The 21,505-nt window shown below is 41.0% G+C and overlaps 1 protein-coding gene across 5 annotated transcripts in view; it reads right to left on the bottom strand.

Annotated features, from left to right (window-relative positions):
• The window catches only part of ZRANB3 (zinc finger RANBP2-type containing 3), a 41,617-nt gene that overhangs the window by 17,265 nt on the left and 2,847 nt on the right, over positions 1 to 21,505 (bottom strand). For all 5 annotated transcript variants that reach the window (XM_083582060.1, XM_083582061.1, XM_083582057.1 and 2 more), the window contains exons 2-11: positions 19,131 to 19,292; positions 12,801 to 12,819; positions 9,765 to 9,943; positions 8,746 to 8,977; positions 7,734 to 7,819; positions 5,533 to 5,704; positions 3,896 to 4,024; positions 2,027 to 2,146; positions 1,706 to 1,825; positions 49 to 228 (exon numbers count right to left, since the gene is read on the bottom strand). In XM_083582060.1, coding sequence (XP_083438186.1) covers positions 49 to 228; positions 1,706 to 1,825; positions 2,027 to 2,146; positions 3,896 to 4,024; positions 5,533 to 5,704; positions 7,734 to 7,819; positions 8,746 to 8,977; positions 9,765 to 9,943; positions 12,801 to 12,819; positions 19,131 to 19,285 — 1,392 coding nt within the window. In that variant the 5' untranslated portion in view covers positions 19,286 to 19,292. The remainder of the gene's footprint in view (positions 1 to 48; positions 229 to 1,705; positions 1,826 to 2,026; positions 2,147 to 3,895; positions 4,025 to 5,532; positions 5,705 to 7,733; positions 7,820 to 8,745; positions 8,978 to 9,764; positions 9,944 to 12,800; positions 12,820 to 19,130; positions 19,293 to 21,505) is intronic.

Raw genomic sequence — 21,505 nt, 5'->3', positions numbered from 1 at the left:
CGTGCTTTGGACAGTGAGGTCTGCCAACGTTTAAGTGCGAAAACATACCTTGCGATTCAACATTCCCCACATAAGAGGGTCCAGCGTCCCATTTGCGACAAGGTAATGGATATTCACAGAACTGCACTGTCCAATCCGATGCGCCCTGTCTTCGGCTTGCTTTATGTGTCCAGGGTCCCAGTATAGTTCAGCAAAAACCACATGAGTGGCAGCAGTAAAGGTTAATCCCTACAAATAAAGACAAAAAAAGAAGGCTCCAGCTTGGAAAGCAGAATCAACTAAAGGGAAAGGTATTTAATGCTTTTGCCAGAGAGTCCTCACGTAATGCCTTGGGCTCAGAAGGCTCAGTTAAGTCTGAAAATGGTTAGCCAACATGGTTTAAGGAATTATGACAAATTGCATTTCCAGTTACTGCTGGCGCCCACTGCCTGCCTGGGTTTAGGAACTCCCAACTTGGCGCCCACCTCCCACTCCTCCCTTCCAGCAAAACCTTGCCACAGCCTGACACTAAGGTTTCTTTAAGTTTTAGGTAGATCATACGGAAGGAAAGGAGTAACTTCCTCCCACCGCTTTCGGACTCACCCTTTCCCTGCAAGTGCCAAACCATCACTGTTTGGGCTCACTGACATCTCACTTCTCATCCCTCCTCTGAACTTCTTCCTTCTCCTCTCAACAGCCTTCAGTAGTAATCATGGATTTTTCTTTTGTTCTACCTTATCAATAAAACCGGCTTCTGGAAATCCTCTTATCTCAGTTGCTCCATCCTGAGTACCTTATGCAGGCACCCTGCTACTTAGACTGACGTCCTTCAATTAAGCATGTATATTTTTTTGTAAATGTACTCGTTTCTGGGCCAGCTGTGCTAGACTCACAGCAGCCTGTCATCTGGCACGAGAGAGGCAGGGCCACAGCGGGGACATTCCCTCTTATGCTTGAGCTAAATTCCCCCCAGTCATGTGGGTTCCATATGGGTTTATTCCCCTGAACACAGAAAATTAGTTCGCAGGCATGTGTCCTAAACAAGTGTGGGGAGAATGCATTTGTACTTTTATTGTGGTGGCAGCGATGTTACAGCAAACTACTGTCCACCACAGAGACCAAGCTGGGAAAAGCAAACAAGCTGTTGGGAACTGTATAACCATTTCATTAAATATAGGCCTGAATGCTGAAACTGACTCTTGGGGGAACAGAATAGGAATGTTTGTGTATTTCCCATACCGTATCTTAAAATTCTTATCTCTATTGGTATATACTGAAGAGCAAGTCATGAGATACTACATTTAAGGAACTCCTTTGACCTATGCTGATGGAGTGAGAAACAACACCATAACAAAACATAGGAACGGGTTATTGTTCAGGGTTAGGCCATGGGAGAAACTAGTTAACTTTTTCCTTAGTTATACCGATTTGCTATGTTAATTGCTGCAGGATCACGACCCCGCCCCCCACTGTTGCATAACATCAGCATAATGACCAGAGGTGATATTACTGTACAACGCTACATAGTGCTTTAATTCAGCAGTTTTATCTGGAATTTCTCACAAAGTGGTCTCTGTGACACCTGTCAATTCACTTACCAAGCTCTTTGCCTTACAGTGTGCCCCATAGGGTTTTAAAAAAAGAAGTCAGTGGCAATACAGATTAACAGTTCAAATGCCATAAGCAGTAACTCACAAGTTGTATCCTGTATATTGTTAGTCCTTACCTGGCCAGCAGCCAGAATGCTCAAAATGGCTACCCTAGTATCTGGGTCCTTCTGAAATTGATTGACAAGGCTGATTCTTTCTGCTGAAGGTACGCTTCCATCTATTCGAATATATCGAGCCTGTGAAGTAAGAAAACCAAAGCATTACCCGAAGGTAAAGGAAATCCTTGTCTTTGCATATGAACAGCCAAGATGCGATAAACGCAGACTTTTAAAAAAGCAAGCATTTTTTTAAAGCAAGCACCAAAAAGAATGCGTACTGGTTTAGAGCTCGATAGTAAGATCCTTAAAAAGCAGTGGAAGAAAATAAGCCACACTTACCTTGCTTTCTATCACTGCCTCTGTACATGCCTGAAGCATGCTTAAGTGATGAGCAAAGACTAGAAACTTCAGTTTGTCATTCTGAAGCAGCATTTTGATGTAATCCTTTACTGCTCCTGCCTAAAACATACAAAGCACCTTGGAATTTTGTTGTAATAAAACAGTTAAAAGGACAAAACAAAGTAATTTGTGTTGATGTAAAAGAGAAAACTACATCAGCATACAAGGTTAATTTCCTCTCTCGGTTTGAACAATATCCATTATCTGAAGTGTGCCAAGCAAACAAAAAGCCAATCTATGCACCACGTTATCTTACAGATATATATTACTGGCACATCATAATCATTAGTGTAGATCCACTAAGGGTTGTATCTGAAGGCAGACTGTGAGAATGGAAAGACACTTCTGCTTGTGCAAAGGGGATAACTGTTTCTGCTGAATCCCAGCTCTATCAGCTGGGCCACATCCCATTCTACTCCTGAGGATACCTGACCTCCAGGATTGGTTTTGTGGGAATCATGCACCCCAACTCCTGGGGGCCAAGCCTCCCTCAATGGGCTCCCTCAATGTTTTGAGTGGGCCAGGACCCCCTACTGTTCAAAGCAAACACAGAGCGACATAAGGACGTCGTGCAATGTTGCGTGTGTGACATCAGGACATTGTGTTGGGCCCCCTCTATGTTTTTTTTTAGAAGATGGCGCTTCTATTGGGGATAATGAGAGCTGAAGCACAGAGGAGGACTGTAAGTGAGCCACCATTACAGTTCTCTGGAATCAACACAAAGTGTTATTACTACAAGTGCACTGTGTTACTTGCTGCCTGCCCCTTAAAAAGCAGTCAGGAATGCAACTTGGCACTGGAAATAAATTTGCAGCTAAAGACAGTGCCAAGTGAGATAATTAAAACATGAACACTATCTACTAAGTTGAAAGACAAAGTTAAAAGTGTGGCCTTGTCTTATCTAAAGTCTGAACCTGTATTCTAAAATTAGAGACAAGAGTTTATCTTCAGTGTAACTGGATACTGCTCATTAATTCAGAGATACTTTACGACAATAGGTAGGAACCAAAGTCCTTCTGTTCTCAGATGACCTGTGTGACCCAGTGTAGGCTTCCATGAATGGAAGTGAGGAAAGGTGGGAGAGAGGGGTTTGCTTGTTTTTGCTAATAGCTCCTGCAGCCCTTCATTTGGGGGGAAACCCTGAAACAGCGTGGGAGGTGGTGCACAGCCTGCAGGGAAAAATCTGCAAAAATGATCTTGCACTTCCATTTGCAAAAGAATGATGCATCAGAGCCCCTTCTAAAAATTGAAGGAATTCTGTTCACCAAAGGGTGTCTTTGGATCCCGCACACTATTCAAAACCATACTTCTTTCACTCTGAGAGACTCATTCCCTCATGGGCCATGGGCCAGTGGCAAGCAAGTCCAGAGGCAAAAGCTGGCCAGAGCAATGGATGCAAACCTTTCCACTGTACAGTAGGCTACACTGCAGCCTCACAGAAGCCAGACTTCTCTATACAGGCAAGCGAGAGGCTCCTTCACCATTCCAGTACACATTCCAGACAAGGAAAGTACACAAGGAGGGTGCAAAGCACAGCTGGTGAGGAGTAGGACCTAGAGAGAGCTCTGAGGGCCAGACAGAGATGGCTGGAGGGTCAAATTTGGGCCCTGAGCCTGAGGTTCACCCCCCATGCCTGCCATGATAGTTTGACAAAACACAGTGACAGAAAAATCACTTTATACTGGGCTGCTATAATTTTCAGGAACATACAGGAAGAGACAATCTAACAAATGGACTGACAGATTTGTATATATAGGCAGTACAATTCTTTAAATAAATGTTAAAAATGGCAAGACATGTCAAGATTACCTTGGCAATGGCAGTCTGCTTGAACATCCTTGTAATTAGGCTCATCACCTGGAAAAAGTCACTTTCTGTGGAATCTAAATTTGAAGCTCTCATTAATTTCTCCCACTCTTCAAAGCTAGCATTTAATTCCTGCACAGGAGGGAATGGCAATATTTAGAGGCAAAAAATGTGAAAGGGCAAAACAATTACTGTTTCTCTGAATCATGCCCTACTTTTGCTACCGAGAAGAAAAGAAAAACAACAGTCCCTAAAGATGCCAGCTTCTTCAGAGGAATGCTAGTGCAGAGGTAGGTCAGTCACATGTTGCTGCCAAGAATAGAAGCCTAACACAAGCTCGGGACAAAAATATCAAAATAAAAAGAATTTACAGCTCATTCTGTTTCAGTCATATATCAATGGCTAAAAACACCCCTTCTTCAAGGCTCAAAAAGAACTGAAAGCTGGTGAAGAAATCAAAAACAGTGAAGCACATTGGTCTCAGGGCTATACTTTTACAGCACCTTGCTTTAATGCCTTTGCAAACATAACAAAACATTTCACTGTTGTGCTTATTAATTCGGTGCAACTTATTGTGCTACTTATTTAAAATACAGCAATTGTCATTGTTTCAGACCATTAGTCATAACGCTATTTTAAATGAATAAACTCTGACTTTAGTAGCTGTTGGCACCAAGTGAGAAGACCATGAATTCTCCTTGTGCCGTGTCTCAAAGTACCTCTGAAATTACCCAGTGGGATTCTTGGTTCTTAAAATGTGTTGAAAGCTGCACTGAGCATGCATCAGTTCCACGCGGCAGTATTAAACTAAGTTGTTGTTCTTCTTGTTGTTGTTGTTCTTGTTGTTGTTGTGTGTGGAACAAGGTCTGCTTGCACAGAAGGACTTTCCCGCCCTCTCTTCCCTCCTCCCCAGGCCCCTAAATCTGCTCTGCGGGGTTGAAGGAACCCCCAGAACAGGTGCAGTGGGAGGGGGAGGCGGGCATGGAGAGAAGTCCCATTATGTAAGTGGATCTCAGTCCTCATGTACATTTCCCACTTAGCCCTGCACTGGACGCCACCCATGGTTATCTGGACAGTGCCCATTACTACTAAATCGTACACAAAGTTCATACTGGGACTTAACTGTGTATAAAAGTATGCTTTCCAATTTGCCAAAGTATTCAAACAAAAGTTCCAGGCAGGAAGAGAGTGTTCTCCTAGAATTATGGCAGTGAATGCAAAACAAGGCTTCTAAACCCCTTTTTAATAGATAACTGAATATCACCACTAGTAAAAAGTGATACTGCTGTCATAGGAGTTATTGGTTACTGCATCTTTCAGTAACTGCTGAAAGAGAGGTTAAACGCTACTTCTAAAAGGTACTGTTAAGTTCCTGAAGAGTTCAGCTGTACTAAGTTTTATTAAAGTTGTTAGAGAGACACTGAAATCATTGAGTTATATACTTGGGCGAATCTAGTTTTTTAACCACACAGGCTGAGGTTCTTGAATAGGGTCGCACTGAATAGAACTGCTAAAAAAAATTAGTCAAGTCACACGACGAGTTTTCAGAGCGAGGTAATTCTGTGTGTATACTACACACAACACTTAAAACCATAAAAATGAATCACCACCATCACACAGCTAATAGTACACTGGTTTACCGTAGCAGCAGTTTGGGGAAGATCAAAAGAAATCCGTTGTCTGATTTTAGGCGGCAACTGAGTTAAAACTTCATTTTTCAGACGCCTAATCATTATATCACTTAGCAACTGGTGCAGTTCATCTAAGTTTGAAGCTCCTCTGCAGTCCCACTGTCGTCTTTTACCAAAGAATCTGGAGCAATTAAAGAGCAGTGAAAAACAGGACACTTAATTTAAATCAACATTAGTTAGCATTTGATTTTACAAAGAAGCACACAAGTCTATTTGATCAGCATTCCACACCTCTGCAAAAAGAGCAAACCATATAAAAGAGTATCTCAGTGGTCTGTTGCAGCCACAATGTTGCTGATCTCTTAATCAAGTTGCAGAAACACAAAATTTGGTAGTAATAATAATTTATTATTTATACCCCAGCCACTCTGGGCGACTCCCAACAGACTAAAAACACGATAAAACATTAAAAACTTCCCTAAACATGCTGAACCAAATTCCTTCATAAATTAGGTAATAAAATGATAGTATGACGTTTGAAACAAATTATGAGTTCCTTTTTGTGTGTGGATTCAGTTCTTGTAGCAAAGCCAAAGCTGGTTCAAGAAAAGAGGGTTCAACTAATTGGTCCTGTCAGTGGAAGCCCTGAGCAAAACCTTCCTCTTGTGCAACAGGGCCTTCCCTGCCCTCCACCCCACCCCAACAAATTGGCCCTAACAGGATTGGAAGAGCATGTTTGGGTGGGCGGGAGGAGTCATTCTGTGTGGCAAGCCAAAATGCACTCATGGAGTTTCTCAGTCCTGTCATAAGCAAAACATTCCTCATAATAATAATAATAATAATTATTATTATTATTATTTATACCCCGCCCTCCCCGTCCAGAGCTGGGCTTAGGGTGGCTAACACCAGTAAAATTACAATAGAAACATAATAGGGGTGGGACCCAATTTAAAATACAGGTTAAAATGCAATTTAAAATGCAGCCTCATTTTAAAAGTACCCCATAGATCAAAACCGTAAGGGGAGGGAAGACATAAGGGTCAGACAGAGTCCAAACCAAAGGCTAAGTGGAACAGCTCTGTCTTGCAGGCTCTGCAGAAAGATGTCAAGTCCCACAATGCCCTAGTCTCTTGTGACAGAGCGTTCCACCAAGTCGGGGCCAGTACTGAAAAGGCCCTGGCCCTAGTGGCGACCAATCTCACCACCTTGTGACTTGGGACCTCCAAGGTGTTGTCATTTATGGACCTTAAGGTCCTCCGTGGGGCATACCAGGAGAGGTGGTCCCGTAGGTATGTGGGTCCTAGGCCGCATAGGGCTTTAAAGGTCAAAACCAGCACCTTAAACAGCCTCGCCAGGGGACCCCCCAATGTGAGACTCAGCATGAAGAAACATGGGGAAAGATTTGGTGTGCATGCAAAAAAAACCTTGAGCTTATAATGCATCCTAACCCAGAAAATGGTGAGCTATTACTTCCCTGTTCAGGGAAGTTTTTAATGTGTGATTTTACTGTATTTTTGGTTTCTGTGGAAGCCACCCAGAGTGGCTGGGAGACCCAGCCAGATGGGCGGGGTACAAATAATAAATTATTATTATTATTATTATTATTATTATTATTATTATTATTATTATTCCCCTTACTTGTAAGATTACTGCACCACCCATTAACAACAAGCCATCTGGACAGTTCATAAATAAAACCTTGGGATAGTATTCAAAGTAGTGCTAAGGAGACACAAAGATTTTTGCTTGCCAGATGGAACTATCTCCCTTCTCCTCCCGTCCACCTACTGTTCTGGTTTCAGAATGGATTTGGGGGAAGTTCAGGGGCCATGTGGTGGTGGTGGTGGGGAACACTGATGCACTAGTGAGAGTCCTTTCGCTGGCTTCTGCTCACACAATGGCTTAGTTGAATCCAGCCCATGAAGAATAAATATAGAACACAGACATGAAATCTTAAACCACAGCTCAGCCCAATTTCTTGCAGTTAGACAGGGGAGAAGACGAGGAAAGGGGGAGAGGCAGAAGGAGAGAAAAGCGGTTTGCCCAATCAACCACAGTTACATAGTCCCTGAAAGTTTACTTCTTGAAGATTTAGAGCCTCTACAGAAAAAGGTTGTCCATCACAATCTCAAGCAATTAAATCAGTAAAATGATCAAGAGGGGAAAAACAAACATCAATAGGGAAGTAAAAGTTGCTGAAATACTAGTACCTGAAATGCGCGTCGCAATACTTTTTTGCATATTCAGTCCATGTGCCAAATTTTCGTGGGCAAATCGCTTCAAGTTGCATGAAAAGCTGTAAAAACCATCGTAAGCGGACTTTATTAAGATGACCATTTTCTCAAAATCTGAAAGACACTCATTCTGCTTCTATGTGCATAACCAGCACCATTCCAAAAATTGCATCACAGTCATGGGCAACTTCCAAGTAGCCCCTCTGACATCACCAGCACAAACTTAGATGCCTTGCCCTGGCTACAGCTGCATAGTCTAGGAATTGCCTAACAGCTTATACCAAATGGTTGTATTTTTTTCAAATTCAATAAAATGGCGTCTTGTTTTATCACCTTACTGCTTATGTGGTCTTAAATGCTTTCTACCACAGCAATATCCCACCATTTCTCTACTGAGAGGGTATTATGCTCATCTACTCCAGCCCCACTGTCATACCCATAGTTCCAAAAATGTGCTCTGCATAAATCCTTCTGGTAAGCAGTACAAAAAATGTATTAAACTATAGAATAATCTGAATTACACTGTACAATATAAAGGAAGAAACTATGTATATTTTATTTGTATTTATAATGCATATTTTATACTATTTTGTAAACTGCTTAGAGGTTTTGATGATTAAGTGCTCTCTCTCTAGATATATAATATTAAATAAATAAATAAAATTATTTCACTTTTATGCCAATTCAGATGTCATAGCAAGTCAGGAATGTGCTTTGGATGCCTTCCTTTTCCCCCAATTTCTTGTCCCCTCTGCCTGGTTTGGTTTGTGGCCCGTACAGTTTGCCGAGTCATCCTAATCAGACTAACTACAGATGCTGCAAACCATATAATTGGAAAGCAGACACCATGGCAACTTAGGGTTACCATAAAGTGAGATAAGGAACCCAGTATGAGGGGAAGAGACACACGCTCAAAGTATATTCCCAGTGGCCTAGCATGGCTTGGCTGTGATATGTGAACCAGGCATCACATAGTGATATTCAGAACCTCTTCAGGTCTTCCCAACGCAGGAGTTCCAGTGAGGAGAATGGCCCGAGTGGCGTTCTGTACAATAGGTAACAAAATGTTGCTGCGAGATGCATTTCTGGATTTCATGTAGTGTGATTCATCAACTACCACCACTTTGAAATTCTGTTTGTACAGAGCTTCTGTTAAAGTCTTTGCATCTGAAGTTAGCAAGCCATAACCCAGAACAGTGACTTTGCTCGTAGGTATTCTCCTAGGAAAAAGGAGAGAGCAAAACATACATTCATCAAGTTATAAATGGGTTGCTGTAAGGGTAAATGGCAAACTAGCTAAATTCTGTTAATTTATATTTATCTAGTTTATGTTTACTCTGCTGGATACAGCACAGAAGTTTTAGGTTGCCAAAAGAAGACTGGCAAAATATGCAATAGAATTTAATACAGCTCTTGTTTTGTACTTCAATTAACCCCGACGTGTTTTGCTTTCAAAAGTGTTTGAGCTTTTGAAAGTATTTTATTTATATTAATTAATACAGAAAAAGAAACATCAGAGAAAGTTGAGATACTTCACTCATAATATAGAGGATAATAGTAGATACCGAACCAAAAGCTGTCACAAGTAAAGGAAGTAAAGCAGTGCTTATGGATATTCAAACACACAGAAGTTGTGTTCACACATCACACAATGACTAGTTTAACAAGGCAGCTTCAGAATGCATGGTTTGAAGTTGATTTGCTTTGAAACTAAACCACAATGCCTGGTGTGTGAGCAACAAGCCAAGATTCAGTGGAAGCAAAACAAAAGGCTGCTAAAGTTCTCCTTCCAAGTATGCCAGAAATGGGCAGGAGGGCTTGCTCAGGTTCATTACAGCTTCTGCATGTTGGACTAAATCATGGCTTAGTGAGATGTCCAAACCAGACCAGCACGCTCTTAACAATGGAAGTAGATTTGTAAGTACAGCAAAAAGACCACACCATTTTAAGTGCTTCAGAGCTACTGTTTGGATGGCAAAGCAATGCGACTGATAGCATGCCACTTACCAGGTGTCAGTTTTATTCTGAATAATGACGATATCCTCTGGAGAAAGTTCTGGGATCCATTTCTCCATCTCATCAACCCAAGGGTACCTCAGAGAGGAGGGTACCACTATTAACAGAGGCCATTCATTTTTGTAGTAGTAAGTTATAGCTATTGCTTGAATCGTCTTCCCCAAGCCCATCTAAGTCACAACAAATTGAAATAAAAGGAAGAAAAGCTTAATTGTATGAAAGCAGGGAACATCCTTATCAGTGGTTTACCTAGAAAAAGTCCTACCAGCTGTTTACACTTTTCATTTGCAGATGGCAGCCACCTTAGAACCTCCAAAATGTATTACTCAACTTAAGTGCATTTTGAGGAGACTAAGATAATCACTTCCAACACCTGCTCAGTTAAGGACATTAGAAGGAGATGGGTAGACATAAAGCCCCCATACTCACATATCCACAGATATATAAACCTACAAAATATACCTCATTCTCCCTCGCAACACACATAAAACACCCCCCCCTCCAATACTCATATACTCCTTATTTTTTCATGGATCAGGAAGAATTAAAACACATCATTTTGAATTCACACAATTTTTTACATCGAACCCACAGAATAATCACGGTCCCTTGGATGTGGAAATAAAATTCTTATTCCCATACCAGCTTGCTTATGTCTTAAGATCTTCTGCCCTAAGATCTGCAGACACACTCTTTAGTAAAGGAAAACATGTTTCCACAAAGGAGAGGGCCTTTTCTGTGGTGGCACCCTGCCTTTAGCATGCCAAGAGAAAGGGCCATGGCACAGCGGTAGAGCATCTGCTTTGCATTCAGAAGGTTGCAGTTTCAATCCCTGGCATCTTCAGTTAGGACTGGGGTGTCCCATGCCAGAAACCCTGGAGAGCAGCTATCAGTTAGTATATAGACAATACTGAACTAAATGGACCATTGATCTGACTTGGTATAAGGCAGTTTCTCATGCTACTTTCCTGAGGAAACATACCAGGTGAGGCCAACATAAGCTTTCCTGTCAGGTTATGACTTCCCAGATTGCCCAGGTATTTTAGATCACAGATGATTTTGTTTGCCCTACTCTGCTTTTTAGATTTTGCAGCATTAGCTCTTGTCTTTTTTAAAAAAGCTTTGTTTTAAAACTGTACAGTAATACCTTGGAAGTCGAACAGAATCCGTTCCGGAATTCCGTTCGACATCCGAAACGTTCAAATTCCGATGTTTGACTTCCAAAGCATGGCTTCTGATTGGTTGCAGGAAGCTCCTGTAGCCAATTGGAAGCCATGGAAGCCCCGTCAGACATTTGGCTTCCGAAAAATGTTCAAAAACTGGAACACTCACTTCCGGTTTTGGTTCGTTCGGAAGCCAAAATGTTAGACTCCCAAGGCGTTTGGGAGCCAAGGTACAACTGTATCTATATTTGTTGCATATGAACTAGTTTTTATTCACGTTTGTACAATGAAGGGCAGTTAAGAAGTACTTTAAATAAATAAATCTCTCCTGATTCTGTGGGCTGTCTACCCTTACCATCTAGGGAAATCTTAAGTGTACAAGCTAGTTTAAAATTAATCTGACTTCATCTTCATCTTATAAATTCCATCATTAAAAATTCTGTCTTTGAAATCCAAAGGACAATTTGAGTAAGGAGTTGCAGTTTTGGAATTCATTCCGCCAAATAGTAAATTGCATTATATTCGTATACAGATAATGTTTCAGCAGCAACCAGCACATTATCTTCGGGTTCCACTCAACACTTGTTTATGTGAATTTATCATCATTTCTTCATAACACATACAAGAATAAACTTGTACGTTTTGAGTATTAATATACTGAAGATAGCCCAATTCTATGTCTGTTTCCATTGTGTCCAGGTAAGTATGTAGAAGATTGCAGCCTGCCTTACAAATATAACCCACTGACTTTAAGGAAACTTACTTTCCTGAAATGTGCTTATGACTGTAGTCTTAAATAGCTACCCTTTGTTATGTTGCTTCTTCACACTGAGACACTTGCTTCTCTCAAATTAAAAAGTAACGTAATCGTGAAGGTGGTAATTGACTGAAAATGAATAAATTCATGAGCATTTCGCCATTCAGTTGGAGTTTTCAATTAAAGGGGCAGCTACCTTGAACTAACAACGAACACCGGTAATTAAAATCAGGAGATAAGGTTATTGTTTGTCCCAACTCAGTTTTAAAGTTACTTACTAAGAAATCTTTCTTTCACACATACACACAGTTTGAAGAACGATAATGCTAGCATTATGGCTATTTAGATAGCATGGCATAGGCTAAGATTTGGAGTTCCCTTTCGTAAGGGGAAGGCACTTAGGTTTGTGCAAGGCTGCCCAGTTCACCTCTCCCATTATAGCTGATGCCCTCACACTCCATTCCTGGCTGTTACAGGCACTTTCCCAAGGACTGGGGGTGGGGGCAAGAGGATGGAGTGAGTGGTGAACAGGTCACATTGTGTAAGCAGTGTTTAGCTACACTTTTCTACATCTAACAGGAGTGTGGTGGAGTCTCCTTCTTTGGAGGTCTTTAAGCGGAGGCTTGACAACCATATGTCAGGAGTGCTCTGATGGTGTTTCCTGCTTGGCAGGGGGTTGGACTCGATGGCCCTTGTGGTCTCTTCCAACTCTATGATTCTATGATTCTAACTCGCTGAAAAATATTCGCTGAATATCAAATTCACCTCTCAGCAAAACTGAGAGGCACTTCAGTCTATGAAAACATATTACTTGAGGTTGGCTTCATTGTTCCACATTTTCAATAAGTTGATTAGTAAGTCCCATTTTGATTGTCACTACTTTAAAGTTTACATTTGCACCAAGTATCTGTATGGGGAAATTATCCTTTTAATTAATCTTTTAAGTACACATTATTTTATTATTTACGAATTGCTCCCCATGAATCATTTCAAAGAGATTTACAAATATCTAAATAGGTTATAGAAAAAAGATATGTACAGTTGCGCACTAGTTTAATCCAAAGTAAGCAGTTACAGAATAGACTGAATGGCTAACGAGCCACTTACCTCATCTGCAATCATACACCTAGAGGTGAAAATAAAAAAAAAATTAGAAGGTAACCCAGAACTTTAACTGAATAAAGCATGCATTCTATACAGTTTGCTAGCACATATTTGTTTTCCAAGATATAAAACTCCCAACAATTTCTCTTCAACACTGTTTAATGCTAATATTGACCAGGATCTGAGTAATGCAAGTAATTCCATGGGCTTTAAACTCTTGAACAGCAAATAGGTCCCAGCCATAACTATGCTGCAGGGAAAACCACCTGTTATCGGTCCTTCAACTTTGCTCTGTGCAACATGCATGAGGCTACTAGATGTTATTGGGCAGAAATTTGGAGACAAGTGTCGGAATTGGTTTGTTGATAACAAACCCTTTACCTTTACCTTTTTGTCAGATCAGACAGCTGGGGTGCTTAAGAGTTGTGCAGCTGTTGTGATGTAAAGGTATTTAAATAAACTCCACAAATGATACATGTACCAAGGATTCCCATAACAACCACTTATTCACATCGCTGCATTATTCCAATGCGTTGCATGTGAGTTTGCCCTCGAACATGGTTTGGAAACTTCAGCAAATCCAGGATAAGTCTGCTAGCTAGTTCACTGCAGCTGGATGATTTTAACACAGTATGCCACTGTTTCATGATCTGTGCTGGCTGCTTGCTTGTTTCCAGGCCCAACAGAAATGCTGGTTTTGACATTTAAAGCCTTGTACTAGGTTACCTCAAAGTCCCCCTCCTTTGATGTCTAACCACCTGGAGCCTGAAAACATCTTCAAATGCCCTTTTCTGAGTGCCGCTGCCATTTGAGGCATATCAGTCGGCTTCTAGGGAGAGGTGGTAGCACCCTGGTTGTGGAATTCTACCTCCAGAGAAGCTTGCCCAGCTGCTTCTTTGTGGTGTCTGTGACCTTTCGAAATCTCTTATTTTTTAAAATCTATTACATTCTGTTTAAATATGCAATTTTATTTATTTGTGGCTGGTTGAAATATTTTACATTTTTTCCGGTACTTTAAGGTGCCCAGAGAGCGGTGCTATTGTTGTTAATAAAGTAATAAATTGAAACGTTTACATCCCATCTTTTTGTAGAAAATACAGTGGTACCTCGGGTTGAGTACTTAATTCGTTCCGGAGGTCTGTTCTTAGCCTGAAACTGTTCTTAACCTGAAGCACCACTTTAGCTAATGGGGCCTCCCGCTACTGCCGCGCCGCCGGAGCATTATTTTTGTTCTCATCCTGAAGCAAAGTTCTTAACCCAAGGTACTATTTCTGGGTTAGCGAAGTCTGTAACCTGAAGCGTATGTAACCTGAGGTACCACTGTAGTCAACATGGCTTACAACAGCGTAAAGCATAGAAAACCAGCAGCAATTTAACAAAAAATAATCACAGCTTCCAAACACCCACCTACACCTCTTCAGAGTTTCTAAAAAGAACCTAAACACTGAGGTTTCGGTCAGGCTCCAGAAAACCAGCAGGGAGGTAGATCTGCTTATAAGTACAATAACATATTTAGCCCATTAGATACTGCTTTTTAAAAGCTGGTGTCCCCGTGCCGTGATAGTGACATCTAAAAAGAAAACTACCACATTCTTTATAGAGAAACATCTAATTATCACATACTTGATAGTATCATGTCTACTTAACTATTCCATCTGCCACTGTGGGCAGAATGAAGCGATTACGTAGGCCACAAAAAGAAATCTCCCTATGGTTAAGATACAGCAATTCAAAATCATATTCCTTATCCTAATAAGAAAATCCAGAGTCACACACCCCAAGCCCTGTTAGTTATATGCTTTTTCTCACTGCTTCCTGAGTTAATGAAATTAAGAGCACGCTGCCTACGCCAACAGAAAGGTTATGTACTTCCGAAGCAATCTTCAGATAAAAAATTTGAGGCACAAATCTGATTTCTGTCACATATTTTGACTGCAGCGAGCAGGACAACTTGTTCTTTGAAGTTCAATTAGTCATTTCCTTTTAACTGGTAGTTACCCAATTGAGACTAGATCATTCACATACCATCTGCTCACGACAGCTATATGACAGCTATATCCAAGAACGCTAATTTGAGGGGGATAAGGCATTCCATTCCATTTCAGGCTCTAAACTCAGCTCACAAGGACAAAATATGTCATAAAGAGAGTAAGAATAATACTCGGTGTCCTAGATTCTTCCCCTCTTGAATGCAACTGCTAAGAGAACACCATGGCCAATAGTTTACCTGGAGACTAAGTAATAAAAATAAAACACCCTAGATGCTATCCTGATCCCAAGTTGATTCCACCCATAAGTGTAAAAATATACGAAAACCTCTGGTAACCTAACAGCAGCCAATTAGATACTTGTCCTTTCTGAACTCCAAGGTAAAGGCAGGGAAAGCAATTGTTCCCCCATCCCACACTAAAATAATATATGTTATTTTAGTTTGCAGTAAGCTATCTAAAATAGAAAGGTTATAAATCTCCACTCAGTCATGAAGCTCACAAAATGATTTGAGCTCAGCCTAACCCAATGATGAGGAAGCTTTGGCCCTCCACATGTCATTGGACTACAACTCCCATCCCCCCTGATCATTGGCCATGCTGGCTGTGGCAGATGGGAATTTGAGTCCAGCAACATCTGGAGAGCCATAGGCTCCCCATCCCACAGGGTTTCATAGTGAATGGGCAGGATAGGAATGTTACTACTACTACTACTACTACTACTACTACTACTACGCTTTGAAAAATAAAATAAAGGGAATTATGCTACTTAGCATCGCTGTGAAAAGTCATTTAATTTTAATATTTATTCAATATCATTTTAACTATTTACCACCATTTTCCTTCCATCTCTCATCTTGCTTAAAATGTAAGCCTAAGGTCAAGCTAGTGAATTTTAGTTTGCTTTATATATAGTGCCTAGTTGATTTAGGTGCTTTGAAACAAGTAATACTGTACAGTATAAGCAGTTGTAAAATAAGACCAAAGGCAGAGAGGGGCACACAAACATCTCCTTGGAGAAGGTGAAAGTTGCTTTAGTCCAGAAATAGACTGAAAGTGCACCCACAATACGGCAGAACTACTCATCTGTGGCACTGACACTATCAGCATTGCAATGAGTAAAAGGAAACACAGGAAATGTAGTAAGTAAGTTTGGGTGTTAAGACTTTCAAGGGGAAACCCTGGTTCAAGACTCCACTTGGCCACAAAGCTGAGCAGTGACAGGAAAGGCACTGGATAGACTGTAGAGTTGTGTGTGCATAATGGGGTTGGCAGAATCTTATTTCCCCACAGCAGCCCCCCAACAGCCTATCCAAACTGATACGCAATTGTTCAGGGTGGCTAAAACCAGGACTGCAAAGAGCTCCAGAAGGATCTCTCCAAACTGAGTGAATGGGCAGTAAAATGGGAAGCGCAGTTCAAAATAAACAAGTGTAAACTGATGCAGGTTGGACAAAAACTCCTAATTTCACGCTACAACAGCAGCAAGAGTACTCTTAGCAAAGTATTGGAAGACACAAGAGCTACCCACGCTGGAAGAATGGCAGACAAAGGTGATTGACTATATGGGACTGGCCGAGATGACTGGCAGAATCCGTGACCAAGGGAAAGAGACGGTGGAAGAAAATTGGAAGAAATTTAAAGTTTATCTTAAGAACTGTTGTAAAATTAATGAGTGTTAAAATGTCTTGCGTAATGCAAAATAGAATTGCAGTGACAAACAATTGGATATGAGAAAAAAGATTTAAAGAAAGTGCTACAAGTAACTGAAATTAGGGGTTGCTGGAAAGATTTAAAACAGGGATGCAGAAAGGGGAGGTATGGGGAAGTCGCTGAAAGAAGGTTTAAGGAAAAAAAGGTCAAGAAATTATACGTGTTTGTATGTTTGTTTGTTTTTGTATTGTGTTGTATTGTCTTTTAATATGTGTTGAAAAACCAATAAAAAATTTATAAAAAAATAAAAAAAATTATTAAAAAAAAAAACTCCTAATTTCACAAATATGCTCATGGGTGGCCGACCAGGAACGAGACTTTGGGGTTGAAGTGGACAGCTTGATAAAGATGTCAACCCAGTGGCTGGCAGCTGCGAAAAATGCAAATCCCATGGTAGGGATCATTAAGAAAAGAAGTGAAAATAAAACTGCTGATATAATGCCATTATAACAAACCTACAGAGTGGCTGCAGTTGGGACAGTGAACAGTTTGGGTTGCCTCCTCTCAAAAAGAGTTTTGTAGGGTTGAAAAGGATTCAGAAAAAGGGCAACCAGAATGATAAAGGGAATGAAGCACCTGCCCTATGAAGGAAAGGTTACAAGATTTGGGGCTTTTTGGTTTAGGGAAAACCTAAGAGGTAACATGAAATTATGCACAGTATTGAGAAAGAGGGCAGAGAATACAGTAGTTTTTCTCCCTCTCTATAACACTAGAACTCACGGACATCCGATGCAGCTGAATGCTGGAAGATTCAGGACAAGCGAAAAAAAGTAACGTATTTTTCACTCTATAAGACGCACCAGACCACAAGACGCACCTAGTTTTTGGAGGAGGAAAACAAGAAAAAAAAATACTCTGAATATCAGAAGCCAGAACAGTAAGAGGGATCACTGTGCAGTGAAAGCAGCAATCTCTCTTGCTGTTCTGGCTTCTGTGATAGCTGCGCAGCCTGCATGCGCTCCATAAGACGCACACACATTTCCCCTTACTTTTTAGGAGGGAAAAAGTGAGTCTTATAGAGCAAAAAATACGGTAAATTGTCATGAAGTGAGTAATTTAACTATGGATTTTGCTCACACGAGAGGCAGTGAATGGCTTTGAAAGAGGATTAGATACATCCATGGAAGATAAAGGTATCAACAGCTAAGAACTCTAATGCCTATGTTCTAGCTCCACATACTTCTGAATACCAGTTGCTGGAAACCACAGGGGGAGAAAGTGTTGCTGCACTCTGGTCCTGCTCGTGGGCTTCCCATAGGCATGTGGTTGGCAACTGTAAGAACAGGATGCTAGACTACATGGGCACCTGGTCTGATCTAGCAGGCTTTTCTTATGTTTTCGAAAAACAAAAGGATAAATAACAAAAGCAAACTGGCTTTAGTACCAAAGAGTCCCCTGCTTCCTTTTATGAACAAGACTCACACTTCCTAACAGAACAGACTGTATTGAGGAAGAGTGCTGTTTCCCCTCAGTTTGGAGTTCCAGATTTTCACCCACTCATGTGAATCAGTTTTATGTAACACTCTAGCATATAATTTGCATCCTACTCACAAGCCAAGACTTTAGCATTAACATCTCTCTCATATAGGGGTTATTTAAGGAATGTGCGCCTGGTGCGTTTAAAAAATGTGTATATCATTAAATACAACTGTGCGGTCCTGTATCTGTAACAAAGATGACTTGTCTTGCAAGAATTAGGGTACTTCACCAAAAATAGAGCCTCAGATGACTTGTGCATGGAATGTTAAGTTAAAATGGTCCCAATGAGTGGCATCACGTTGACAATTATGTGAAGTACTTTTCCATTCACAAAAAAGCTGTGTCAAACTTCCATCAGGAGGCAAAAGTGTTGAATGGTAAAAAAGACTATTGAGCCTTTAGAGCAGCCTTTCTCAATCCTGGGTCCTCTGATGTTGTTGGACTACAACTCCCACCCTCCATAGCTAGGAGGACCAGTGGTCAGGGATGATGGGAGTTGTAGTCCAGCTCAAGCCGATTCTAAACAAAACACTAACCCTTACATGTTAACCAGTGAAAAGCAAATTAACTTATAGCTGGGTGGAAATGCCAGCCAACTGATAATCAAATGGCCAAACATTTCCTAGACAGCACATTTCAAGCTGCAAGCATGTGTGTAGGGGGTGGGTGCATGCTGGAAAACCCTTTAACAGAAGACAGGTGCATTTGGGGAAGAGGCCAAGGGGCAGCTTCTCTCTGACATTCCAGGTGGCTATGTTCAAGGGTAGTCTGTAACATGTACAAAGCAATTTAACTAGATTGATGATTGTCTTGAATAGTCATTATGTTACCTTTTTCTACTCTTCATCCTATAGATAAAAAATTCATTTTACATTTGCTTATAAATGCAATTGGCACCCAGTCATAAAGATTTGTGTTGTCCTAATTCCCTGCACCTCCTGATTCTTTTTCCTCCCCTACATGCACAAGTAATTCCTATTCTAAATACTTGAAGAATACTATAAGCTTTTGGGTTCAGCTTCAACTACTTAATGATTCAGGTCTAGAAATTCAGTATAACATTCAGAAAATATATTGGAGCCATTGTAACTACTTGGGTTAGTTTCCCCACTCCTAAAAGGGACTGACAGATCCATGTTTAAGATAGTTTTACCTGCCACCTCTTTCCAATGCAAACACAATTCCTTTCTTCTGAAATGAAAGCAGTTTGTCTTTTAAGTTTTCAGGTAGGTAAGACAGTCTTTCACTGACATCGGAAGTTGAACCAGAAGTTTTACGTGTACAAGTCTCTTGGATGACCCCTGCCATGTTCCACCTGACAAAAAATAAGAGATCTGATTTCAAAATGCCACACTCAGTATTCTCCAGCACTTATGAAATTTCCAAGAGCACAGTAGACAAAATTCCCCTTTTGAGGCATCACTGCACAAGTGATTCACTGAATACAACTCAATAATTATATTTTTTTAACGACACTGGAATGATTATGTGATTTTAACTTAGGCTAAAGTGGTTTTTATCCTCAGAAGAGCCTACTCCTCCACCCTCTTTCTGTATCGCCCACTGACTGGAAGGTGGCAAACCTAGAACACAATTGGAAAAGCGACAGCAGCCTCCTCTACAGGAAGGCAGGTCCTTTGCACCTGGAGTAACTGAGTGATCCAGCCACACCTAATGCAGTGGTTTACCTGCCCTCAGCAAAGGCTGATTAGGAAAAAACAAGGCCAGAAAAAAACCAAATCATGCAAAGTTAAAGAAGGCACACTCCATCAATAGCCATTTTGGATGGGTATTAATCCCCACTCTCACTGTACAACAGCAATCCTGTCACACACAGATTTTACTACAATCAAGTGGGGTATAATTTTGGTTAAATAAATTGTTAAAGAAGACTGGGCATTATTGTCTTAGCTGTTACAGGGGACTGGAAGTAACACAAAAGAACCAGAATCACAGCTGAAGTACAACTACAAACTATATTACAGTAGCCTGGATCATTGACTTTTATCACCTATAATAATTAATCTTCTTACATGCAATTGTGCTGTGTCCTAATGAATAGCTGCATTTATGGGATGAAGTGACACCCTCTAGGTACTAGAATCTTTAGGAAAAAACCCTCAGGACAGGTAGCAATATTGCTTCACTTCCAATATAACAATGAATGCTCACTGTGCACAGTTGATGCACAGAAATGCTATATTGGGCTGGTAAGGGAAAAAGTTGGGTAAAGGACCCCTTGACGGTTAAGCCCAGTCAAAGGTGACTATGGTATGCAGTGCTCATCTTGCTTTTTAGGCCGAGGGAGTTGGCAGCTTTCCGGGTCCTGTGGCCAGCATGTCTAAACTGCTTCTAGCACAATGGGACACTGTGATGGAAGCCAGAGTGCACAGAAACGCCGTTTACCTTCCTGCCGCAGCGGTACCTATTTATCTACTTGCACTGCTATGCTTTTGAACTGCTAGGTTGGCAGAAGCTGGAACAGAACAACAGGAGCTCACCCTGGCACATGGATTTGAACCACCAACCTTCCAATCAGTAAGCCCAACAGATTCAGTGATTTAGACTACAGTGCCACCCGTGCTTGTAACATCACATGGATGGTCTGTGACAGGATCTGAATTTCTTGCTGAGTTCATTTTACAGATTCAGCTCTACACATGAGCATAGTCAGGTTTTATTTTGAGGGGTGGCAGGTTTTATGTTAGGGGGCAGAACTGAGTTATTTGTTATGCAATTGGTCAGTTAGTTAAGTATTTTTATTGATTTGCTTAATTTAGGGGGGCAGATCTGCCCCCCCTGGCTATACCCATGACTCTAGAAATTTAGGGACAGAAAAAGCTGTCTTATACAAAGTTAGATTACCGATTCATCTAGCTCAGTACTGTCAACACTGACTAATAGCAACTTTCCAGGGTTCCAGACTGGAGTTTTTCCAGTCAAATGGGTATTTCTATCCTTAAAAGGAAGCATTGGGAAGAGTAGTAGATGTGCGAGAAGTATTTGCAACGTACCTTTGAAAGCTAGTTAGTTAGCTCAGATAGTTGCTCATTTAGAAAGCTCAGTTAGTCGCTGAGATATTAGGCAAATTTCAAGTGACCATGGGCACTAACCTTTGATGGAGACCACCAGTCTAATCTACTTCAGTTTCCTGAGAATAAAATGTGGAGGGAGAGGCCAGGTAAGCATATACCACCTGGAGCTTATTTGAGGAAAGGCTGGATGTAAATACAAGAATACCACCTTTACTGGGACACAAAGTAGTAAGCCCACTAAAACTCCACTTCAGTTTAAATGTTAAGCAAAGGAAATGTTAAACAAAGGAATGGTGGTGGTGGTGGTGGTGGGGAGTGGGATAAAAGGATGTTGCTGCGCAAGATGAGCATTTTATAGCAGCCTCAAAATGGAATGAATGAGGCATTACATAGATAGGCAGCACAAAAATATGTATGATTACTTGAAAGTAAGCCCCACTTTTGTTATGGTAAGTATGCAAAAGACTCCAGCCTTAACAGGGTTGGGTTACTG

Source organism: Podarcis filfolensis (assembly GCF_964270895.1).
Source record: "Podarcis filfolensis genome assembly, chromosome: 1".
Taxonomy (NCBI): domain Eukaryota; kingdom Metazoa; phylum Chordata; class Lepidosauria; order Squamata; family Lacertidae; genus Podarcis; species Podarcis filfolensis.
Note: the sequence above shows the minus strand (reverse complement) of the source record. Positions and strands in the feature narration are given on the sequence as shown.